Raw genomic sequence first — 21,258 nt, 5'->3', positions numbered from 1 at the left:
AAAAATCTAGAAATACAGTTTTGTATATCGTAATAATATTAGTCGTCGCCAGAGAGCTTTATAAAGTAGAGAAAAATCTATAAATTTGAAAACTATAAACATAAATTTAAATTTCTCAAAAAATAAATAAACAAAATTTAAAAAGTTTTGCTGATTTGTCTGCGGTCTCCGCTATCTCCCTACGTCCCTCTAAAAGTCGCCACGGTTGGGAACACTGGTGAGCAGACATCTAGGGTCTAAATAAGGCAAAATGTAATCGCCAATAAAAAGGAGGAAAAATTTAAGATTTAAAACAATAATTTCTTGTGAACAGCAGTTTGGGCCCCCCCTTCCAAGTGGGCCCTGTGCGAATGCACCTGTTGCACCTGCCTAGTTACGGCTCTGACCGTTGATATTACCAATACTGTATTTTTTCACAATTTCATTTAAAGCAGGCTTGTAACTGCTGCATGCTACTCGTAAAACGGCATCCAGATGTGAATCAGTAAGTCGGTTTCAATATATGTTCTTTGCGTATTTCATTTATGAGTATGACGTTTCACATAGATACGTCGATGCGTAAGTAAAATTTGAACGCACCTTTTTACAGTCTTATATTGTTACTATTTTCCAGAAGTCAACGTAATTATTTTTCGCTCTCTTTTCTTTAAAAATAGCTTCCGAGTGTGTATTGTTCTTTCTCTCAATAAATTCGTCAAATAGCTCCGCGTAATTACGTGCAAATATATCAGCCAGTTCTGATATTCTTACTGGTTCTAAAAACCAAGAATTTTCCATGAGCAACAGCGTATTTTTTTATTTTTCTTAGATCATAAAATCTGTGTTTAAATTTCTCGGATAGCGCAGTTAAATAATTTGAAAAATTGTATAGTTTTGTGGAGAAATATTAATACCGTGTTGTTTAGCTTTGATCATGTTTGGAAAATTTCGCAGAATTTTGTTTTGTGTTTCTTCGTAATAAATGTTTAATTTTCTTTGAATGCAAATATTTTATTCGCCATATGTGAAATTATTTTATTTTCTTCCTGTAAACTGGTATTGAGACTGTTAAGCTTCTCTGTAATGCCGCATACAAACGCTTCAATACACCACCATTCACTATTTTGCAGTTCACTGTAAATTTTATTATTTTGCTGTAAAAACTGCATTATTGCTTTTCTCAAAGAAAAAGACCTTTCCAGAACTTTTCTCCCGCTAAGCCAACAGATCGAGTTACACGTAAAAGAACATCACTATATTCACTACCCAATTCCTCTAAAAGACTTTTAGACTTTCTGTGGTTCATTTCTCGTGCTCGGATATAATTCACTATATTCATGGCAGTTTTCATCACAATATCTACTTTAAGATTAGCAATACCAAGTCAAACCAAGTTTTCCCGGTGAATGATGCAATGAAATGTTCTTAGATTTTTCAAATCATAATTCTGTTTCAGTAGAGAAATAATTCCATTTTCGGATCCAGTCATTGAAGGACTGCCATTGGTACACACGCAAACTAATTTTTTAATAACTACCTTGTTCTATTCTAGAAAATTGTAAATAGTATCGAGATAATCTTTGCCTCTGGTCTGGTCCTTCATTGGAAGAAATTTCAAAACATCTTGGCAAATTGAATTTTGTTCCGTTCAATATCTAACAAAACCCAAGCACTGTGATGTTGGTGAAATATCCGTGCTAGAGTCAAAACCTAAACTAAAAAACCTGCAGTTTTTCAAGTCGTCAATTTTGTTATCACAAATACGGTTTGCCATATCTTTAATACGTCAAACACGGGTAGAATTTGAAAGCTGGATTTTTTTTATTTCCGAAATTACTGTGTTTCCCCGAAAATAAGACAGTGTCTTATATTAATTTTTGCTCTTAAAGAGGCACTAGGTCTTATTTTCAGAGGATGTCTTATTTTCCATGAAGAAGAATTCACATTTAGAGCCTGTACACAGTAGGCGCTTTTCAACGCGCGTTTTAAAGAACCAAGAGTTCTATGTAGGCGTACACACTCAAACGCGCGCTTTTAGCCAAGCGCGCGTTTATAGATTTTTGTTAAAACGCACGTTTTGCGGGCGCTTTGAAATATATGTGCTGCCTTATAGCGACGCAAAACGAGCACACACAATCAATTACTTTCACGTCCATTTCCAAACTGAGCCAGTGCTAACGCCGAACTAACGCTCGGCGTTAAACGCGCGTTTAAAAACGCCTAGTGTGTACAGGCTCTTACTGTTGAACAAAAAAATTCCCAAGTCTAACTTAAACGAGAGTGACGTATATCCGGTCGTGTCGAATTGAACTTATGAATTTCCCGTGCTGGAGTGGATTTCCCACTCTCGCTACAACTTAACCTTTTCATAGCCTCGACATCGGGCTCGATGACCAATTAATGCTTACTGAACCGTAGCGCTATGCAAATGTTTGGGGAGTGATTCCCGGCCGACCAATTAGCGATCACCAGCCGTAACGTTATGCAAATCTGTGATACCCAAGCTATAGTCTTATGCAAATCATGCCGTGTGGCGTGATTGTCTGCTGACCAATCAGTGGCTGTACTTTCAAAAAGCCAACGCCCACTTTCAACCATCTGTCGATGACCGTTACGACTAAAAAAAACTTTGCTAGGTCTTACTTTCAGGGGAGGTCTTATACTTTGCAATTCAGCAAAACCTGTGCTAGGTCTTATTTTCTGAGGATGTCTTATTTTCGGGGAAACACGGTACTTGATTTTTATTACTGAATTTATCAAACAGTATATTGGAAGCGCTTAAAAACATTCCATCGCAATTTTAGCATCAGTAAACGGTTTCATATGTTTACCAAATATATAACAAATTTCATACGATACCTTTATTACAGCTGCATCTTGCGCTATTGCCACAGACGTAATATTTTGTTGATGTTGCAATGATATTTTTAAAAATAGCCAATTTCTCGCGTCTTGTGAGAGATCCCGAAAGAAAATATCATTAATGATTTGTATTTAGTGTTAAAATGACGAGCAATATTATATTTTCTTATATAACACTTTCATCACAGATCAAACAAGTTGCTAATTCGTGTTTGTGTTACACTACAAAATAGTCAGCTTCCCAACGAAAAAATGTCTGACGAAAATAGATTGTTCTCGAAACAATCTATTTTCGTCAGACATTTTTTCGTTTGTATTTGGAAGACACTCCTGACATGGTTGATAGTAATTATAAATTACAGTTTCTCAAATAAAATGGTCGCTAATTCAGTGTGATTTATTGTTTAATCAATTATAACTCTTAAGGTACTTTAACAATTATAGAGTCGCACGACACAAGCAAAACAAACAAGTTATGACATGTAATGAGTTACGATTTCAATATCTCGTGTGGCGGTATGGGTCTGAATAAATTTCTAAGTCTAGCTCTACTTTTACCATCCCGTGCGGATCGCCGCTTGATGGCCACCACATCTTCACGATGCTCGGACATCTGGCGAAAACAACTTTCTAAGAAAGGACAAAAGGGACTTAGCGGTGCGGGAGGTGTCACTGAATCTATTTTTTGCCGTGAAAATTTCAAAATTTATATTTTGACTGCATTATTTACAGGTCACGTCCGGGCCACTCACAGAAGCTCAGCAGGCCGCAGATTGAGTAAGGTGGGTCTAGGCAGTTAGTTACGTTAACACACTTTCATCCGAGTTTCGTAGCAATTTGTCGAACGGCCTAGGAGTATATAGCGAACAAACATCCTCATTTATATAGAGCGTATGTATATATACGCTCTATATAAATGAGGATGTTTGTTCGCTATATACTCCTAGGCCGTTCGACAAATTGCTACGAAACTCGGATGAAAGTGTGTTAACGTAACTAACTGCCTAGACCCACCTTACTCAATCTGCGGCCTGCTGAGCTTCTGTGAGTGGCCCGGACGTGACCTGTAAATAATGCAGTCAAAATATAAATTTTGAAATTTTCACGGCAAAAAATAGATTCAGTGACACCTCCCGCACCGCTAAGTCCCTTTTGTCCTTTCTTAGAAAGTTGTTTTCGCCAGATGTCCGAGCATCGTGAAGATGTGGTGGCCATCAAGCGGCGATCCGCACGGGATGGTAAAAGTAGAGCTAGACTTAGAAATTTATTCAGACCCATACCGCCACACGAGATATTGAAATCGTAACTCATTACNACTGGGGTTGGTCGGATAATTGAAAAGTCGGATAACCGAAAAGTATGAAAAAATCCATTATTAGTGTAGTATATTATTATATCCCATGTAATTAGTATATTAGTATATCGCTATTAACCTGCTTCGCGTTGAATTTTCCTCCATGTTAAGCCTATCAAATTTTTAAAAAAATTAATAATCGTCGCTATTGTATCGTTAAAAATTAGAAAATTAAGCCTCGTTTAAATACTGGCTCCCTTTCATGGTCGATCTAGTGTTGCCAGCTAAAACACATAAAAATAATATTAAAGTAGCCAAGACATAGCTAAATATTGTAGCGCCACATCACTAGCGGACATTTGAAATTTGTCGACTAGGACGGTCGGTTAACCGAGGTGACGGTTAATCGGGGGTCGGATAATCGATGCTCTACTGTATTTGAAATCATACCTTTTCACAGCATCATGGATATTGGCTTTATTAAAACAGTTAAATCAGTAATTTAAAAATGAATATTTCGTTATACTATATGAAAGTTTGTTACCTGTTGTTTTTTCATTTCAAAATTTTCTTGTATCAACTGCTGAATTTTTGCCGTATTTGTTTCATCGCATTCCTATAAACATAACAAATTACTAAATTAAACGAAATATATTTAGAAAATACAATACATTTTATACCTAAATGTTATATTTGATATTATTTAACAACAAAACTAAAATAAATATGTAGACAATGTATCGCATTTTAATTAGTCTCCAAAAATACACTCATTTCCATAAAAATTAGCGCACCAAGAAAGAGTTGCAGGAATCGAACGAAATTGTACATATGTGAGTGTAACGGTGATATATGTAAGTGATTACAAAGTGAAAGCAAAAGGGTCATTTATTCATGGAAATACTACAAATGGAAGGAAGTTCTTGTACCCTGTTGGCCCACTTCTAGCGCAAATACTGGTGTCGTATGGGTCCTATGGCATCTCGGACCACAGTTCTGGCAAGAGGTCTTCTAGTTCGCCCAAACTCCCAGGTTATCTAATTTAGCACCCCGGGTGATTCATACACGTTCGATGGATGAGAAATCGAAACCGAATAGACCGGAAAAGTGTGGCGAAGGTAGACCCGTGACAGCCTTGCCGTGCGTAGTCGAGCATTGTCCCGTTGGAAATAGCTCTTGGGAGTGCGGCCAGGAAAGGCAACATGTTTGGCTGCAAGATGCCACTAGCATACCGCTGGGCCAACCTGGTCGCTCGAATCACTACTAGAGGTGACCAGCAGTGTTGCCGTTCCTAGTACATTTGTACTTTTCTGGTACATTTTGCCCTTTCCAGTAAATTGAAAGTACATTTAGATATTTAGTACATTTTCAGTACATTATAATATTTCAAGTACCATTTACGGTACAAAATAATATTTCACGCCTTAACGAAAAAATGANTATTAAAGTAATCAATAATAAACTATCAATCATAATCAGAAGTATTGCACGTTAATAATCATTTTATTTCATTGTTAAACGAGGATGTTTTCTTTTTAGCAAAATATCGTCATCTGTTGAGCTTTCCTGTTAATTAATCTTAATCTGAATTATCAGCATACGTCTTTATTTTTCTCTAATTTTTTTTTTTCATAAAACCTGATAACCCTTTTGCTTGCGTTTGGCTAAAAGATCATTAAAACTTAAATATTTTATGTAGTAACTGTGGTTTTCTTTTTATTTGTGTGTGGGTGTGTGGAGCAGTAAGTTTTTCTCTTATCACATTGCTATTCCACGTGGAAAAAGATAACTTTTCTGCGATGCTCCGTGTTAGTCGAATGTTTTCCATAACCTAGCTTTCTCGTATTCCTTACATTTACGAGTAAGGGCTAAATATCTTCTCCACCGCGTATTATTCGCGCACCTATTCACACATTTACACACAAATATTTTTATAGATTCGTATTAGCATTTATTAAAGAAAACTTTCGCCTTTTCCTTACCCTTCTCAATCTCAATTCTTCGACGATTTCAAATAATTTACTTTCGAAGGAAATATGTTCAAACTGTAGAAACGGCAAGTTGGCCCGGCACTTTTCGTAACTCTCGGCATCTAATATACGTAAAAGATTATATAAATAGATATAAAGCTAAATTATCTATAATTTTAAAGAATTCTGGTTAAATATTGGCATATTTTTAAATAATAAATAAGTATCGAGCCGAAATTTTCAACGTAAAGAGTAAAACGAGACATAGTTAATTAATTTATAGGTTATCATCGAATTACATTTACGTCAGAGAATTATAAACAATGATAAATTAATAAAAATTGTATATTTAATATTTAAATCATTGAAGTTTAATGCTATTTTATAATAAGTAATAGATGTGTAAATATATTTTTAATTTTAAATAGCTTTCAAAAAATTCCAAAAATAAGATTTAAAATTAAATTATTTGACAATAAACTATATATATATAGGCACGTAAACAAACAAAGTATTCATAGAACTAGTACATTTTGAAGGAAATTAGTACATTTTTTGAAGGCGCTTCGGTACGTTTTGAAATTTCATTGCGGCAACACTGGTGACCAGTCATCGTATGTGATGGTACCTCAGACCATTACACCAGCTGAGGGAGCAGTGTGCCGCTTCAAAGCGTAGGCAAAATTTTGAAGTTCACCACAGAGCCTATAGACACGAACATGGCCACTGCAGTTCCTATATTGTCTGAATTCGTCGACGTAGAAGACCCGGTTTCATTCCGTTGCAGTCCAATCCCGTCGGGAGTGACATTACTACAAACGTAGGCACCGCCATACCAAATGTTCCCCCGTCCAGGCGCCTCAGATGGCCGAGTGGCCAAGGTAACAGCCTACCGCTCGGGAGGACCCGAAATCGAATCCAGATAAGTCAAAAAATTTCCACGAAATTTTTGGGAGTAATCTGGCCGGATATATCGGTCCCCGTCCCTCACCACCCGGCCGGCCGATTGTGGGCCTGGCCGAACTCATAATGGGCTTGCTGGAAGAGGTCCTCTTAGTATCTACATGATGAAAAGAGCAAAAAGAAACACAGGCGCCTCGAAATTATATGGACAGACATAGGGACCCGTAATGATGGCTCCAGCCGTGTCCGGATGGAGGACAATGATACGGTCGGCTCGACACCGTGTGCGCGCGTTCTCTCCATCCATCGCCCCCAACACCACCTCACAATGTTGTCAGAACGGCCTAGGTGGCCGGCGATTCGGCGAAATAACCATACGGTTATTCTCCACCCGATGATTCTCCCCTTTCAAACTGGGTTATTCGTTCCTATAATCTTCGACTGCGACGTAAAGGCATCACTATTATCCCGCTTCCCTCTGCAACGAGTCAAGTACACACGGGATGTCTACGCGCTGTTTTACAGGCCGAGGGAAACGCAGTTTAACGCCCTCTGCTGGCATTACGCCTTGAGCCATCATGCTATAAATCTAATCGCCTCCGTACCTGGTTCAGTCTTATCTGCTTGCCAAGTTTCGCAGCGATACGACATCTCCTTCTTGGTGTGCTAATTTAGCGGTGAATATATTTCGAAAAATATTCATCCAACGAGAAACATGTTTTAGACCGGATCTACATCTGCACCGAATTTAAATCTGCATCGTAGAGGACACAAGATGACACAATGCAGATTACTCGACCAAAATTTATAAAATACTCGAGCAAAATTTATAAAAAATTTTAAGTGGCTCTATAATTGGTGAAAAGAGTCAAGTTGATTTTCATAAATAGAAATTCACATTTTTATTGTATATCATTTAAATATCTAAAAAATATATTTATTAAAGTAATCAATAATAAACTATCAATCATAATCAGAAGTATTGCACGTTAATAATCATTTTATTTCATTGTTAAACGAGGATGTTTTCTTTTTAGCAAAATATCGTCATCTGTTGAGCTTTCCTGTTAATTAATCTTAATCTGAATTATCAGCATACGTCTTTATTTTTCTCTAATTTTTTTTTTTCATAAAACCTGATAACCCTTTTGCTTGCGTTTGGCTAAAAGATCATTAAAACTTAAATATTTTATGTAGTAACTGTGGTTTTCTTTTTATTTGTGTGTGGGTGTGTGGAGCAGTAAGTTTTTCTCTTATCACATTGCTATTCCACGTGGAAAAAGATAACTTTTCTGCGATGCTCCGTGTTAGTCGAATGTTTTCCATAACCTAGCTTTCTCGTATTCCTTACATTTACGAGTAAGGGCTAAATATCTTCTCCACCGCGTATTATTCGCGCACCTATTCACACATTTACACACAAATATTTTTATAGATTCGTATTAGCATTTATTAAAGAAAACTTTCGCCTTTTCCTTACCCTTCTCAATCTCAATTCTTCGACGATTTCAAATAATTTACTTTCGAAGGAAATATGTTCAAACTGTAGAAACGGCAAGTTGGCCCGGCACTTTTCGTAACTCTCGGCATCTAATATACGTAAAAGATTATATAAATAGATATAAAGCTAAATTATCTATAATTTTAAAGAATTCTGGTTAAATATTGGCATATTTTTAAATAATAAATAAGTATCGAGCCGAAATTTTCAACGTAAAGAGTAAAACGAGACATAGTTAATTAATTTATAGGTTATCATCGAATTACATTTACGTCAGAGAATTATAAACAATGATAAATTAATAAAAATTGTATATTTAATATTTAAATCATTGAAGTTAGAATTTTAAAATATAACTCAAATATTTACGTTCGGCGGGCGACGAAGCGTTACTCATCTCGAAATGCTTGCCAATAATATCTGAAAAAACAGTAAATTTTAAGAAATATAGTCGACCCCCCTATAACACTGTTGATTTTTCCGTTTTATATGAGTTCCATGTTGTACGAATCACTTAGATTTTACAAATAAGTGAGCCGTACACAGTCCGGCACACGTATTTGTAAAATCTAAGTGACTCGTACAACATGGAACTCATATAAAACGGAAAAATCAACAGTGTTATAGGGGGTCGACTGGTATAGTACAATAATATTAAATACTCAATAAACTTTTATACTATAAGAGCGCATTACCCGTATAATTATTGTTGAGTATTTATTATAAATATACTAAGAATTAAGTAGGGTAACGGTAGGGTTAAAAGGTCGACGCGGTACGGTACAATGTCGACCGTTTAAGGCTATTTTAGACCGATATTAAGATATAACTGACTTGATATAAAATTAACGAAATCTAACGATTATCCTCGACATATTTAATAAAGAGCATTTAAATTCTGTTTCATTTCAAATAAATAAAAAGGATAAAAATACCCGGGCCGGTTGACGTCCTCTCGTCCGTTAGTTCGGAAGAACGATATATAATTCTTTTTTTAAATAAACACGAGTGTATTCGTCTGTGTTATATATTTTTAGCATAATTTAATCTTCGCAAACAATAATATATTAAAAAGCTTTAAAAAGAAAGTCATTCTTCGCTATCAAAAAATTATTAATTCCGATCGAAGTTATAAACTGGCAGGCGGCGCTATGATTTTTATCGTCTGTTTTGTTTCTTTTTGACGTTGTGGTTAAGTATAAAGGACGAAACTTTTTAATGTTCGTGTATTATTTAATTATTTTGTATTTAAGTAAATTTTTAGTGAAAAAAAAAAATTAAAATTTTCTTATCCGTTTATTCGAGAAACGAAGTAACGTATCGCGACATATAATTGGATAACAGAAACAGCATTATACTTTATCGCTTTTGATTGGAAGTTACGGAGTCGCGTGAATTAAGTCGAGTTTTCAAAAAATAATTCTGAATAATTTTAATCTTTTACACGAAATCGCGTTATTTTTTTGTAAAATATTATTTGGATTATTCGTTTGTTTTATTTTTGATTAAAACGAAGGCGCCGTTAGGGTGCGAGTATGCAGACGCGAATGTAGAGCGAGCGAGAGGTTGCGAGCGATTTAGTTATTGCAAAGGAAAATCATGCACAAACGAGAAGCGAGAAATAACGCTAGCGAGAGCGAATTTCTGGTTCTCGCACATATCTGACAGGTTTTCATATTTATCGCGTCTCGCCTCTTCTCGCTATGTATTCTCGCTCGCTCGGAAAATTCGCTCGCACGCGTCTGCATAGTCACACCTTAGGCGAAAAGTGCCTATGCCGGGGGCATTTTCTTACCTTTTTCCGACTCTAGCGTGCGGTACAAAATAAAGGATGAGTCGGAAGAAGGAATACAAAAACGAAGACATATTTTACATATAATCTTTTCCCTTTCGTTGTTCCCAGCAAGATCATCCACAGTAAATCTGTACTGTACAGTATGTTGTATGTACTGTATATATATTTAATAATCAAGAACAATTTTTAAATTAATTATAATTTCTCGTCGTATCGTTTGTACATTTTTATCTGACTATTACTCACCGCGATTTCGATGGATATTTTGATAATTTTCTTATCTCCTTCGCTATTTCTTCGGCCAACGGCGAGCGGTTCGTTTATCGTCGTCGATTAACAAATACAAGATATTCAAATTTCTTGTAAACACGAAAGAGATACTCATGGCTTCTAATAGGAATAAAATCGAACTGTTTACACTTGTTATATTTTTGTTTACACCTGTAGAAATTGTTAACGGTCAAGGTAAGGACTTTCGTCTTCTTGTATACTTTCTCCTTAAAAACCTTTTGTAATTTATACATTTCACATTTTTAAATTATCGTAATTGAACCTATAAACTTATTTTAGGGACTTTATTTGGTAAATGTTTAAATGTTAAACGTAAATACTCCGAGAATGTAAAATATCCGTGGTTTTGCTATCGAAAATATTACGGTACAAAGATTTCTGATAAACTTTGTTATAGATAATGAAACATAATAACCTATTGTCTTATAAAATTATGTAAATAATGAATTTATTTAATAAAGGAATATTCTTAACAGTTTTTCTACAAGTAAAAATATCATATTTTTATGCGGAGTTCATGGCGAATATTTTTAGGCTACATAATATTATAAAATAATTTTAATATGGCCTATTTACTTTTATATTACACATTTTTGCGGGTTTTAGATCTGTAGTCGAGCTATAAAATGTGTTAACTATTTAAAGTATAATCAATGCTTATATTAAACGAGGAGACGTTTGTCTTCTTTTGTATCGGCTAGTTGGGTGGGCATCGGGTTCTAAGCTATATCGCTCCGTGGTAAAGTGTGACGTAATTATCACGTAATAGTAGTTGTATGCGCTTATGATGGTCGTTACGCGGGAATAATGCCTTCCGGGAGGTCTTTTTAAATGTAACTGGCCCATATCTGGGGATTACGGACGTAGAGAAATTTCGAAAACTCCACCTGCCAGCCTGTCCCCACCAGGCGCCGACCCGCGACCCGAACTCCCAGCGTTCCGGAAGCGGAACCGCTTGGCCACTGGTGGGCTGCGTATAAACGTCACGCCTATTTGAAAATGTGCCTTCTGGAAAGTGGTTGTTGTAAATAACAATAAATTCAGTTTTATATATTTTAACTTTTATAGTAAATTTATTATGTATTTGTTTTTTCCCGTATAAGCTTATTTTAAAATAAAAAAGTTCGTGTATTTTAATAGTCTTAAATCCGCCCATCGGATGTAGGACTATTTAATAACTTAAGTATTTACTAATTAATCGTTTAGGAGTATTTAAATACAGGCTGCTTAACAAATCGCTAAGATAAGGATAAAGATAGCCGCGTAGCCAAATCTTGCCTCTAGGATCTGCGTAAAAAACCACTTCGTAAGTCATAATTGAAAAACTAGTTTTTGGTAGGATTCGCTACCAATTGTACACGCAATCTCATTGGGCCCCTATAGCCAGAGAATATTGGACCGTTGCCGCCAATGAAATAAAAATCGATATGTACAGTACTGTACATTTAATAACTACTTTATAAAACATTTTACAAAGAGGGAAGAAAGGCTTGGTTTCGAAGGTAGAAATAAGCTCCTAAAAATATCGTAAATGCCCATAACAAGTAAAATTTTCATTAAGTCAGAAAACACTCGAAATATGATACGTGACTTCCATCTTCCTCTCAACCTATAATCACTAAAGTTTAATAGCGTATTGCGATGTTCGCGTATACAAGTTATCACGCCATATTTCGTTAATTAATCTTTAACTCATCCCGAAATAAGTGCCAACAAACACCCACCCATAAATACAACCGTAAAGACAAAGGGCGAACAATAGCAGCTCCCAAACCATATTAGCTAGTAAGCACGGTAATAGTTTATATTAGTAAGTAACATTGTGTCGTCCTTGATTCAGATAATTGCGTTTCAGTATCCATTATATTGTTTCGTGAATGAAAATGTAGAAGTTGTGAAAGAGCACATTAGTGTACACCGCGATATAAGCGTCATGTTCAATTTTTTTATCTTACGACTGCTATGTATCACAGAGGGAAAGTACTGTGAGGTTTCCGAGGATTGACACCAGTGTGGGGTTTTAGGCCCCACGCCACTCGCCTTAGGATTTTTTTAATACTCTTTCCGCCCTGTGGGCTTCTTCTAGCAGGCCCATTATGGGTTCGGTCAGGCCCACAATGGGGTGACTGGGTGGTGAGGGACTGGGCCCGACTTATCCGAAAGAACCACCTCCGAAAAATTCCTGGAGATTCCTTGACCCGTCCAGATTCGATCCCGGGTCCCCCAGAGCGATAGGCTGCCAAAATGACCCACACAGAACCGTATTTACAAATTTAACGCGTTTATTTAGAACATGCTTACGAGTACAATAGAAACAATGGTCTGTCCTTCGAAAAGATAACGTACTGTACCAAACGATAGAGAGTCCTTCCCAGGGGCAGGTGAGTCACACACCAAAAAAAGTTCTTCCGCGTAGGTTGTAGAGGGTTTTCCTTTTCGGCGGTTGGAGAAGGAAGTGGTAGCAAGGTCCACGTAGCTCAAGACTACGGCGTTTACAATGTTCCGTGGGGAAGTTAATTCCCTAATTCGTATCGGGAAGTTCGGTCCCTAAATTCTTCTGCCGTACTTGGTTCGTTAGCCTTTGCTCCTACAATCCCGAGCTGAGGCGACCGGACTGTTTTCTCTCAACCTCCCCGTGTCCTTGGGACCTCGGGCTTTTATATCATTTCTACCCGAAATCACGAGGTTTTGATTGGTCTGAACGGTGGTCCCTTGAAACTTCATTAGTCCCTGGTCTACCTCCAGAGACACGATTCGGGCCGCGAGGTCACCGAACATTCCCGTCCTGGCCGTTCACCTCCGGAGTCGGGTCAAGCCCTTCCCTCGGATGAGGGTCCCGTAAATTTGGTCTAATGCGTTTTTCGGACTCGGAGAAGGCGCAGCTGTGCACAATCGGTCGGACCGATTATTGATTGTGCACAGCTGCACTTCTCCGAGTCAGAAATTTGGTAAGTCTCTTTCCGAAGGAGAGCTTACCAAGTTTCATTTTGAACTCGGTGTAAGATGACCTACCGAAGTCACCCCAGTGGACGATCCCTCTGTCGTTCTCAGCATGCACGATCGGGGATTTGTCAATTAGGTCGGGAATGCGACAATTAAATCGTCTCGCATCCCGTTCCTCGGCCGGCTCTGTTTACGAAATAAGTCACCGATTTATTGGCTTTAACTCGACAGCCAGTTTCCCGTCGAGAGGTAATGTCGCCGACTCAATATGACAAACGGTCAAAAGATAACCTCCCAAAGACTTACATTTTTTGACTCGGGAAAGCTGGTAGTGTTCAGAAATGCAAAAAACAAAAAAGATAAGAAAACTTTGGGGATTTTTTCTGTATGTATGATGGACGTTAGTGTGTGTCACGATTTTGTTCACCTTGTTTGGGGCTTAATAAATCCTGCGCTTTTCATCGAAGATTTTTGAAATTTTGCAGAAAGGTTTGCGTATTAGTGGATTCAACGCTATTAAATTCTGGTGGTTAAAGGTCAACAGGGTGGAGAGAGAGAGAGAGAGGTTCGGAGTATATGAATATTTTACTCGTTATTAGCATTTACAATTATTTTTATAAAACCCGTACCTCCCCTCAAAATTAAGCTTTCGAAAGAACAAGAGGAAGATGCAATCCGTTGCTGGAGTTTTTGAATGGTAGTTTACAGTGTACATTTTTTCGTAGCTACATTGAATGATCCGTCGACAAGAGAATCAATCTATTTTAGGTTAAATTTTACAGTTGGGATCCTTTTAAATTTTGTTTTTAAAATCGCATACGGTATTTTAAAATCATAGATTCCTTCATTACGATACTATCGATATTACAGGCGCCGCCATCTCTTTCTATCTTTTACGTTGTTTCCAAATGCAGCGCTCGTCCGTAATTGCGGAGACGCTAAATTAACGAACGTATCAAAAGTCCAAAACAAACACATACACGCATCGCAGATACAGTACCAGTTTTCTGACTTTTTGGGGTTCAGTGAGTCTGAAAACGTCGAGATTCGAAAAATTCGGAAGGTCAAATGTGACACGATTACAATGTTATATAATAACAACCGGAAAATTAACAGGGAAGTAAAATTTTGAGACGATAACAATACTTTCTCGTGTTGTTATGACTGCTGGGAAGGTGTTGAGATAAATGCCCTAAAAGGTAAAAAATAATTTTTCCGGCTTTCACTTTATTCTCGGCATTACGCGACCAAAACTAAAAGCTTGGACCTTCTCGGGAAGCCCATGAAAATGTACAGAAAGTGTAACTAAACACGAGCGCCCCAGGCTTTTGGTCATATCATACCAAGAATAGTGTTAGGAAAATTTATTGTTTACGGTCCAGAGCATTCGTCCGAATAAAAAGTATCGCTTTAAATTTATTTTTTATATTTTATTTACACCTTAAATTACTTTTGTTTATTTTTCTATTTCTGTTTATAAATCTGATATTAAATTTGCAATTAATGATTTTTTCGTATTTGAATATTTCCTTTGATGTAAAATAATAATTAAGAACGATTCCATTGTTCCCGGAGGTGAGGAAAGAGTGACGCGGTAAGACGACTTTCCGGTGTGTAAAACTGCCGACCGCTGAAAGTATTTTGAGATGTGACCTGTGTGATCTTATCATAAATATGGATTAAAAGAATGTGTTCACGGATTAAGCAAATTAACAAATATGCAAAACATACGTCCAACGGGGAAAGAAAGAAAATAAGAAGGAACAGTGTTATTTTTGCATCATGAATTCTGCAAAGAACAATGCGAGCAAGAATTTTCGTTTGAACTGGATACAGATTTAATACTGTCGGCGATTGCTCCCGAACAAGATGAACCATCCGCCATTCAAACTAGTAAAGTATACCAAGTACTCAATCCCTGTCCAAAGCGTGCTAAAGGAAAGCTACGTGCAGCCTGTTTAAGACTCAACTTTCAAAATAATACAGAAAATAGTAGTAAATGATCCAGTTTTTACTTTAGTAGAAACAATGGTTGTGCTAAAAGATTATTTGCATCATTCGTATCATTCCAATTAAGTGACTTTTAGACCACTTTACACTGTATATTAAGATTTTGTTTCTGACAACAGTCAACAATTTTGTGCTTTTTTATTGCTGTTATTAAAAGAATAAAGAGAGTGATTTTTAGATTTTGGTATCCGTTCTTACCATATGTCGAAAATATATAGGGTATTACTTTGGCAAAAATTTGCCTATATTTGATTCCCTGTTATCGTCAGTCGTCGGGTCATAAGTTAAAACATTTGTAAATATGTAGGAAATATTTTCGGACAATTGTGATAACTGGGAGAAAAATAAATGACGATCTTACTTCGCCTTCCCTTCCCGTGGTCGGATACAAACAAATTCTCCCCCGTAAACTACTGACAATACTTTGGTGATTTCCGCAAGGAGGAATACTAATTTTTAAAAACTTCAAAGTTTCTCTAATTTCTGTCAGTATTTCATATTTTGTCTTTTGCTCTTTCACTTTTTACACTAAAGATAATCTCCCTTAGTCTCGTTAAAACTTATTTAAATCCTCTATCTACAGGCAAATACTATTAGAACTGTGAAACAAGTGACAGTTTCACCACACTTTAAGTATGTAGTATTTATAGAACACTTGCATTTCAGAGAATCCCAAAACATGTATAGTTGAAATATCAATTTGAAATTAGAAAAGACAATGTAGAATATGGTTTGATTTCCCTTATTTCCAGACTTATCAGACCAATGTTCAATGGTGTGTCTGGAAGAAGGACAAATCAGTTAGCCTACTAACTAATTAATATGAAAAGCCAGACAAGAAGCAACAGTTCCAACATATAATAGCTTAAAATTATCCAAATTTATACTAAACAAGACTTGAATTAATCTTAAGCTGTGCTTAAAATACATGTTGAGTCAAAGGTGGCTACCTGTTTTCTCTTTTTGTATGCCAACAATATTTTATTACAGGGAACCAATGACTAATTATTTCAAAGCCAAGTGTTAAAACCATATTGAAATTATGATTCTCCAGTCTCGCAGCCTTCCGATTGTATTTATAACAAATTGCTCACGCTGCATTTGTAAGTTGCTTCTGATGCTACATGTTATCTTGAATGCCAATGCAATGTTGGAACATGACTTTTTCAAAGCAGCTTCAAATTCTATTCTTGGGTACTTGTAAATCCAAGTTCCAAGCACACCCTTTCTGTCTTTCTGACGCATTCTGTATATTGTTCTGAAAAGTTGGGGAATGAAAGTCTTGTTTTCATCTTTTTAATGCAAGAAAAAGAAATAATACAATGAAACAAATAAATATTTTTACAAGATGTATTTTCATATAATAAAGTTTTAAATAGAAAGTATATCCCATGGATAGAGAGACTAGACTGACATAAGCATCACAATCACCTGGCTGTTAGATTATTATGGAGAAATATTAGTACACTTATTCTTGAATCTTGCAGCAGCAACTGATTGCATCTATTGAGAGCAATTGCATTTTAAAGTATTCATTCTAATCAAAGAAATAAACTTATATTCCATCCACATATTTATGACTAAACTGGAGAACAAGAAAGAATCTTTCTTTCTAATGAAGCCTTGCTCAGCCTTTTGAATAATTCTCTATATACTCTGAAATGTAAAAAATTGGAAGCAGTAGTGCACTCAAAATTTAATTTTGGATATGTGTGCAGTTGACAGATTAAAAAAATTTAAATGCAAATTAAATAAAATTACCACCTTATGTAATTAGTACTTCATATAGTACAGAAATAGAAGACATAACATAATATAAATATATAAAATCAATTTTAATTAGTAAATTTTTCAAAAATTGTTTCCTAATGTTTTTCTTTTCTCTTTGGGGTGTGCCATCTTGGCTCCCATCTGGATGCGCCAATGATTGGAACGATTATAACAGAGTGTAATCTTATAATCCTTCTAATTCTAAGCAAATGATTATTATAATAGGATGACTTGATGCAGTACTCCTCACCAATTGCAAACAGCAGTCTGGATGCAGTCTATTAAACTCTGCCATCTTACTGACTGCAGGCCTCAACTATCAAACTAACTAAATTCATTCATCCTCACTTTAACCCATGGCTTTATAAGTAAAATAATAAACAAACATCAATGAATTTCATATGTTCCAGATTTGTGAGATATCCTGTAAAGAATAATAATAAGAATGTTTACGATGCTAAATACATTTTTCCTGTATTACACAAATTATTTGAATCTGTAAAGAAATATTTTTTTGATTCTTCTTTTTAATTTAAAAAATGTGTAATGATTATTGTTATTAATTCCAGAGATGCAGCAGAATTTATCCTGAAAATATTTCAATTAATATTAACAATTTGTTGTAAAATCTATTTAATGATATGGTATTTAGATATAATTTAATGCAGTTTTATTTTACAGAAAATAAAAACTAATTTTTAAATATTAATGTCTGGTTATTATTATATAACATAATATATTTATTGTTATCTGTATGTTTAAACAGTTTTTAATCTGTGTCATAAATGTTTAACATTTGATTACACCTCAAACTGTTTCATTAGATATATATCTTTTAATTTGGAATATGTACAATGTGTAAGAAGTGGTTTTTGATGGCATGTAGAATCATTATTTATGTAGTTTGGTTTTCTTTATTTGACTTTTATGTATTATATGATTGTTGAGATGTAATTTATTTAATTTTATTGCTTTGGTTCTCTGAATTGTGTTGTAGCCTTGCAGGTAAATGATTGCAAAATTAATTAATTTCAGTTCACTGAGCATTGTAGACATTAGGATGTTTTAGTTTTAGATTACATTTCCTAGAATATAAATCTGTCTAAAAATATTAGTGCTTTTATATAATTTTTCTATAATAAAGCATTGTTCTGTGTTTATATTGAGTTATTGAAGTTTATATTGGAAGGTGCAGTTATTATTATTATGTTAAGAACTTCACTTTTTTACAAAAGTTTTTTACTTTATTTAAGAGAAACTATTGTAACATATCTTCTGTCATATCTGAAGAATTATTATTTATCTTATTTTGAAAAATACTTGTGCTAAAAGTTTTATTTTTTTAAAATGTTTTGAATCACCAAAAACAAAAGCAGTGATTTAACTTTTAAAAGTAATTATTTGATTTTAAATTTAAATTATGATTTAAATATTTATTATTCCTAAATAATTTTTTTGTACAGTTCCAGAATGTTGCTCGGAAGTCACGGGAAAATGTCGACGTGACTGCGAGGAGGTATTGACTGTTGACTGAATGGTGTCTGTCTGAGATTAGAAAAAGCATAATCTATTCAATTAAATATAATTTATTTTAGATTTCCTTAATGAATATGGCTCTAAATCCAGAAGAAAGAAAATTCAAAATGAGAAATTTACATGCCAGTTGTGGAGAAACATGGGAACCAAATTTGGGTAATCTTTCTTAATCTTTATCCAATGAGATTTATGATTTTTTATATTTAATAATCAAGAACAATTTTTAAATTAATTATAATTTCTCGTCGTATCGTTTGTACATTTTTATCTGACTATTACTCACCGCGATTTCGATGGATATTTTGATAATTTTCTTATCTCCTTCGCTATTTCTTCGGCCAACGGCGAGCGGTTCGTTTATCGTCGTCGGTTAACAAATACAAGATATTCAAATTTCTTGTAAACACGAAAGAGATACTCATGGCTTCTAATAGGAATAAAATCGAACTGTTTACACTTGTTATATTTTTGTTTACACCTGTAGAAATTGTTAACGGTCAAGGTAAGGACTTTCGTCTTCTTGTATACTTTCTCCTTAAAAACCTTTTGTAATTTATACATTTCACATTNAGAAAGAAAATTCAAAATGAGAAATTTACATGCCAGTTGTGGAGAAACATGGGTAATCTTTCTTAATCTTTATCCAATGAGATTTATGATTTTTTATATTTAATAATCATAACAAATATTTTATAGACTTTCTTTTGGAATTGTATGAACAGAACACTGCAGAGTAAGATGTTAGTTTTTGAATATGAATTCCTTTATGTATAAATATGACAATTTGATTTTTATTATAGGAATAGATAAAGGGGAAAGATGGTATGGTCGTTCCTGTTGTCATCTTCCTAAAACTCAAGTGTGCCAGATGCAGTGTCTCGAAGTAATGAATTATTGTTTATGAGACTTTGTCTAGTCTTGTTTAGTATTATTTAGGGTGTTTTTATGGAAAGACAGAAAAACATTTTTGATAGAATTCCAAATAAGGTTCACTTTTTAAGTTAAATAAGCCAAACAAAATTGCTGAATTGTTAAATTATTGAAAAATAACTCATAAATTTAATGCTTTAGATAATTATTGCATAATTTCTCACTTAAAGAACCAATGTTGTTATATACTGGAAATTGAATGATTAAAGTTAATATAAATAATTTCAAAACATTTGAAAGAAATGTTTCATTGAGCATGACTCAAATTCATATTTTTTGCAAGTCTGACATTATCTACCAATTATGTCTTTTATTAACTTACTACTTATGTACAGGATCAGGACAGAAAATGGACAATTACAAATAGATATTTATTATTCTTGCAGGCTTGTTAGGGAAGCCAAACATACTTTAAAAGTTTTAATTGCAAATGTTTATTACTCATTTGTGCCAATCTCAGCCAAAAACCATTACAAATTTTAAGAATATGGAACAAAACATATATAAATACAAAATAAACATGAAAATAGAACAAATATTCAAATAAAAAGAATAAGCTGCAGTTAATTTTATAGCCAAATTGTAATAACAGTTTTTCCATCCTGTAAGGATTATAAATACATTGTTTTTAACTTTTGAATATTTATTAACAAATGTTTATTTAGAAAATTTCAAACATATTTTGCCATTTATGTTTTGAAGATGATATTGCATGAGTGACTCTCATTTATGCACAAATACTTTTCATATCTTCAAGTGTGTTAAGCGTAGAGTGTCGCAACGTATTTTCAGGAATGCATGAATTTTTGTATTAAGAGTTTCAATATTTTGTAAGTGATGAGTGTGGGTTATGAAGATTGTTCACAATATATTGAAACTCTTAAGGTAAACATTCTTATAATTATTTATGTATATGCTAATTGCCCATTTTCCTGATAGACCCAGTATATATATGACTTTGGATATATTTATTAGTGATGCCACGAATAGTGATTTTGCCGAATACCGAATACCAAACATTCGGCTACGCTCTTGGCCGAAGCGCCGAATATTCGGCGGCTGAATGTTCGACAAAATGTGTGTACATTTCGCGGGTGATATGTTACGACCTGATACATTACAGTGGGTGCGGTGGCGACACTGCGGGCACATTTGTTTTATTTGCGAGTAGATCGTGTCACAACATGCATTATTTGTTCATTGTTACATCAAATTGCGTTACTAATTATTACTAAAAAATATCACTGTATCACTTTATATGAAAACTGTTCGCCTAGATTGGACGGCAGACCTTTACAAGTGGTGGTCAGCAAACGCAAAACAGTATCCAAGCCTGACAGAATTCGCTAAGATTTATCTATCGTCTCCCAGCAGTAGTGTATATAGTGAGAGGCTATTTTCAGAAGCAGGTATAGTTTATGAGGAAAAGCGCAATCGTTTGCTATCAACAAATGCTGAAAAAATTGTTTTCATT

At 34.8% G+C, this 21,258-nt stretch overlaps 2 protein-coding genes and 1 long non-coding RNA gene across 3 annotated transcripts in view; 1 reads left to right on the top strand and 2 right to left on the bottom strand.

The window, feature by feature from the left end:
* Positions 1-7,659, bottom strand: part of LOC111637642 (myosin-13-like) — a 27,086-nt gene extending 19,427 nt beyond the window's left edge. The window contains exons 1-3 of the mRNA XM_023383181.1: positions 7,614-7,659; positions 6,118-6,227; positions 4,680-4,751 (exon numbers count right to left, since the gene is read on the bottom strand). Of these exons, the coding sequence (XP_023238949.1) occupies positions 4,680-4,751; positions 6,118-6,227; positions 7,614-7,659 (228 nt within the window). The remainder of the gene's footprint in view (positions 1-4,679; positions 4,752-6,117; positions 6,228-7,613) is intronic.
* Positions 7,660-8,476: 817 nt separating this feature from the next.
* LOC111637643 lies at positions 8,477-9,591 on the bottom strand. The gene is made up of 3 exons (XR_002758725.1): positions 9,445-9,591; positions 8,879-8,929; positions 8,477-8,598 (listed from the first exon to the last, which is right to left on the bottom strand). It is a non-coding gene; the product is annotated as an uncharacterized LOC111637643 (long non-coding RNA).
* A 1,056-nt stretch (positions 9,592-10,647) lies between these two features.
* LOC111637641 (reversion-inducing cysteine-rich protein with Kazal motifs-like) overlaps positions 10,648-21,258 on the top strand; it is a 25,942-nt gene continuing 15,331 nt past the window's right edge. Inside the window, exons 1-5 of the mRNA XM_023383180.1 lie at positions 10,648-10,769; positions 18,782-18,834; positions 18,914-18,997; positions 19,551-19,587; positions 19,655-19,737. Coding sequence (XP_023238948.1) covers positions 10,688-10,769; positions 18,782-18,834; positions 18,914-18,997; positions 19,551-19,587; positions 19,655-19,737 — 339 coding nt within the window. The 5' untranslated portion in view covers positions 10,648-10,687. The remainder of the gene's footprint in view (positions 10,770-18,781; positions 18,835-18,913; positions 18,998-19,550; positions 19,588-19,654; positions 19,738-21,258) is intronic.

Source organism: Centruroides sculpturatus, unplaced genomic scaffold (genome assembly GCF_000671375.1).
Source record: "Centruroides sculpturatus isolate CEXI.00-Female unplaced genomic scaffold, Cexi_2.0 scaffold1054, whole genome shotgun sequence".
Taxonomy (NCBI): domain Eukaryota; kingdom Metazoa; phylum Arthropoda; class Arachnida; order Scorpiones; family Buthidae; genus Centruroides; species Centruroides sculpturatus.
This window is presented reverse-complemented; position numbering and strand designations above follow the sequence as displayed.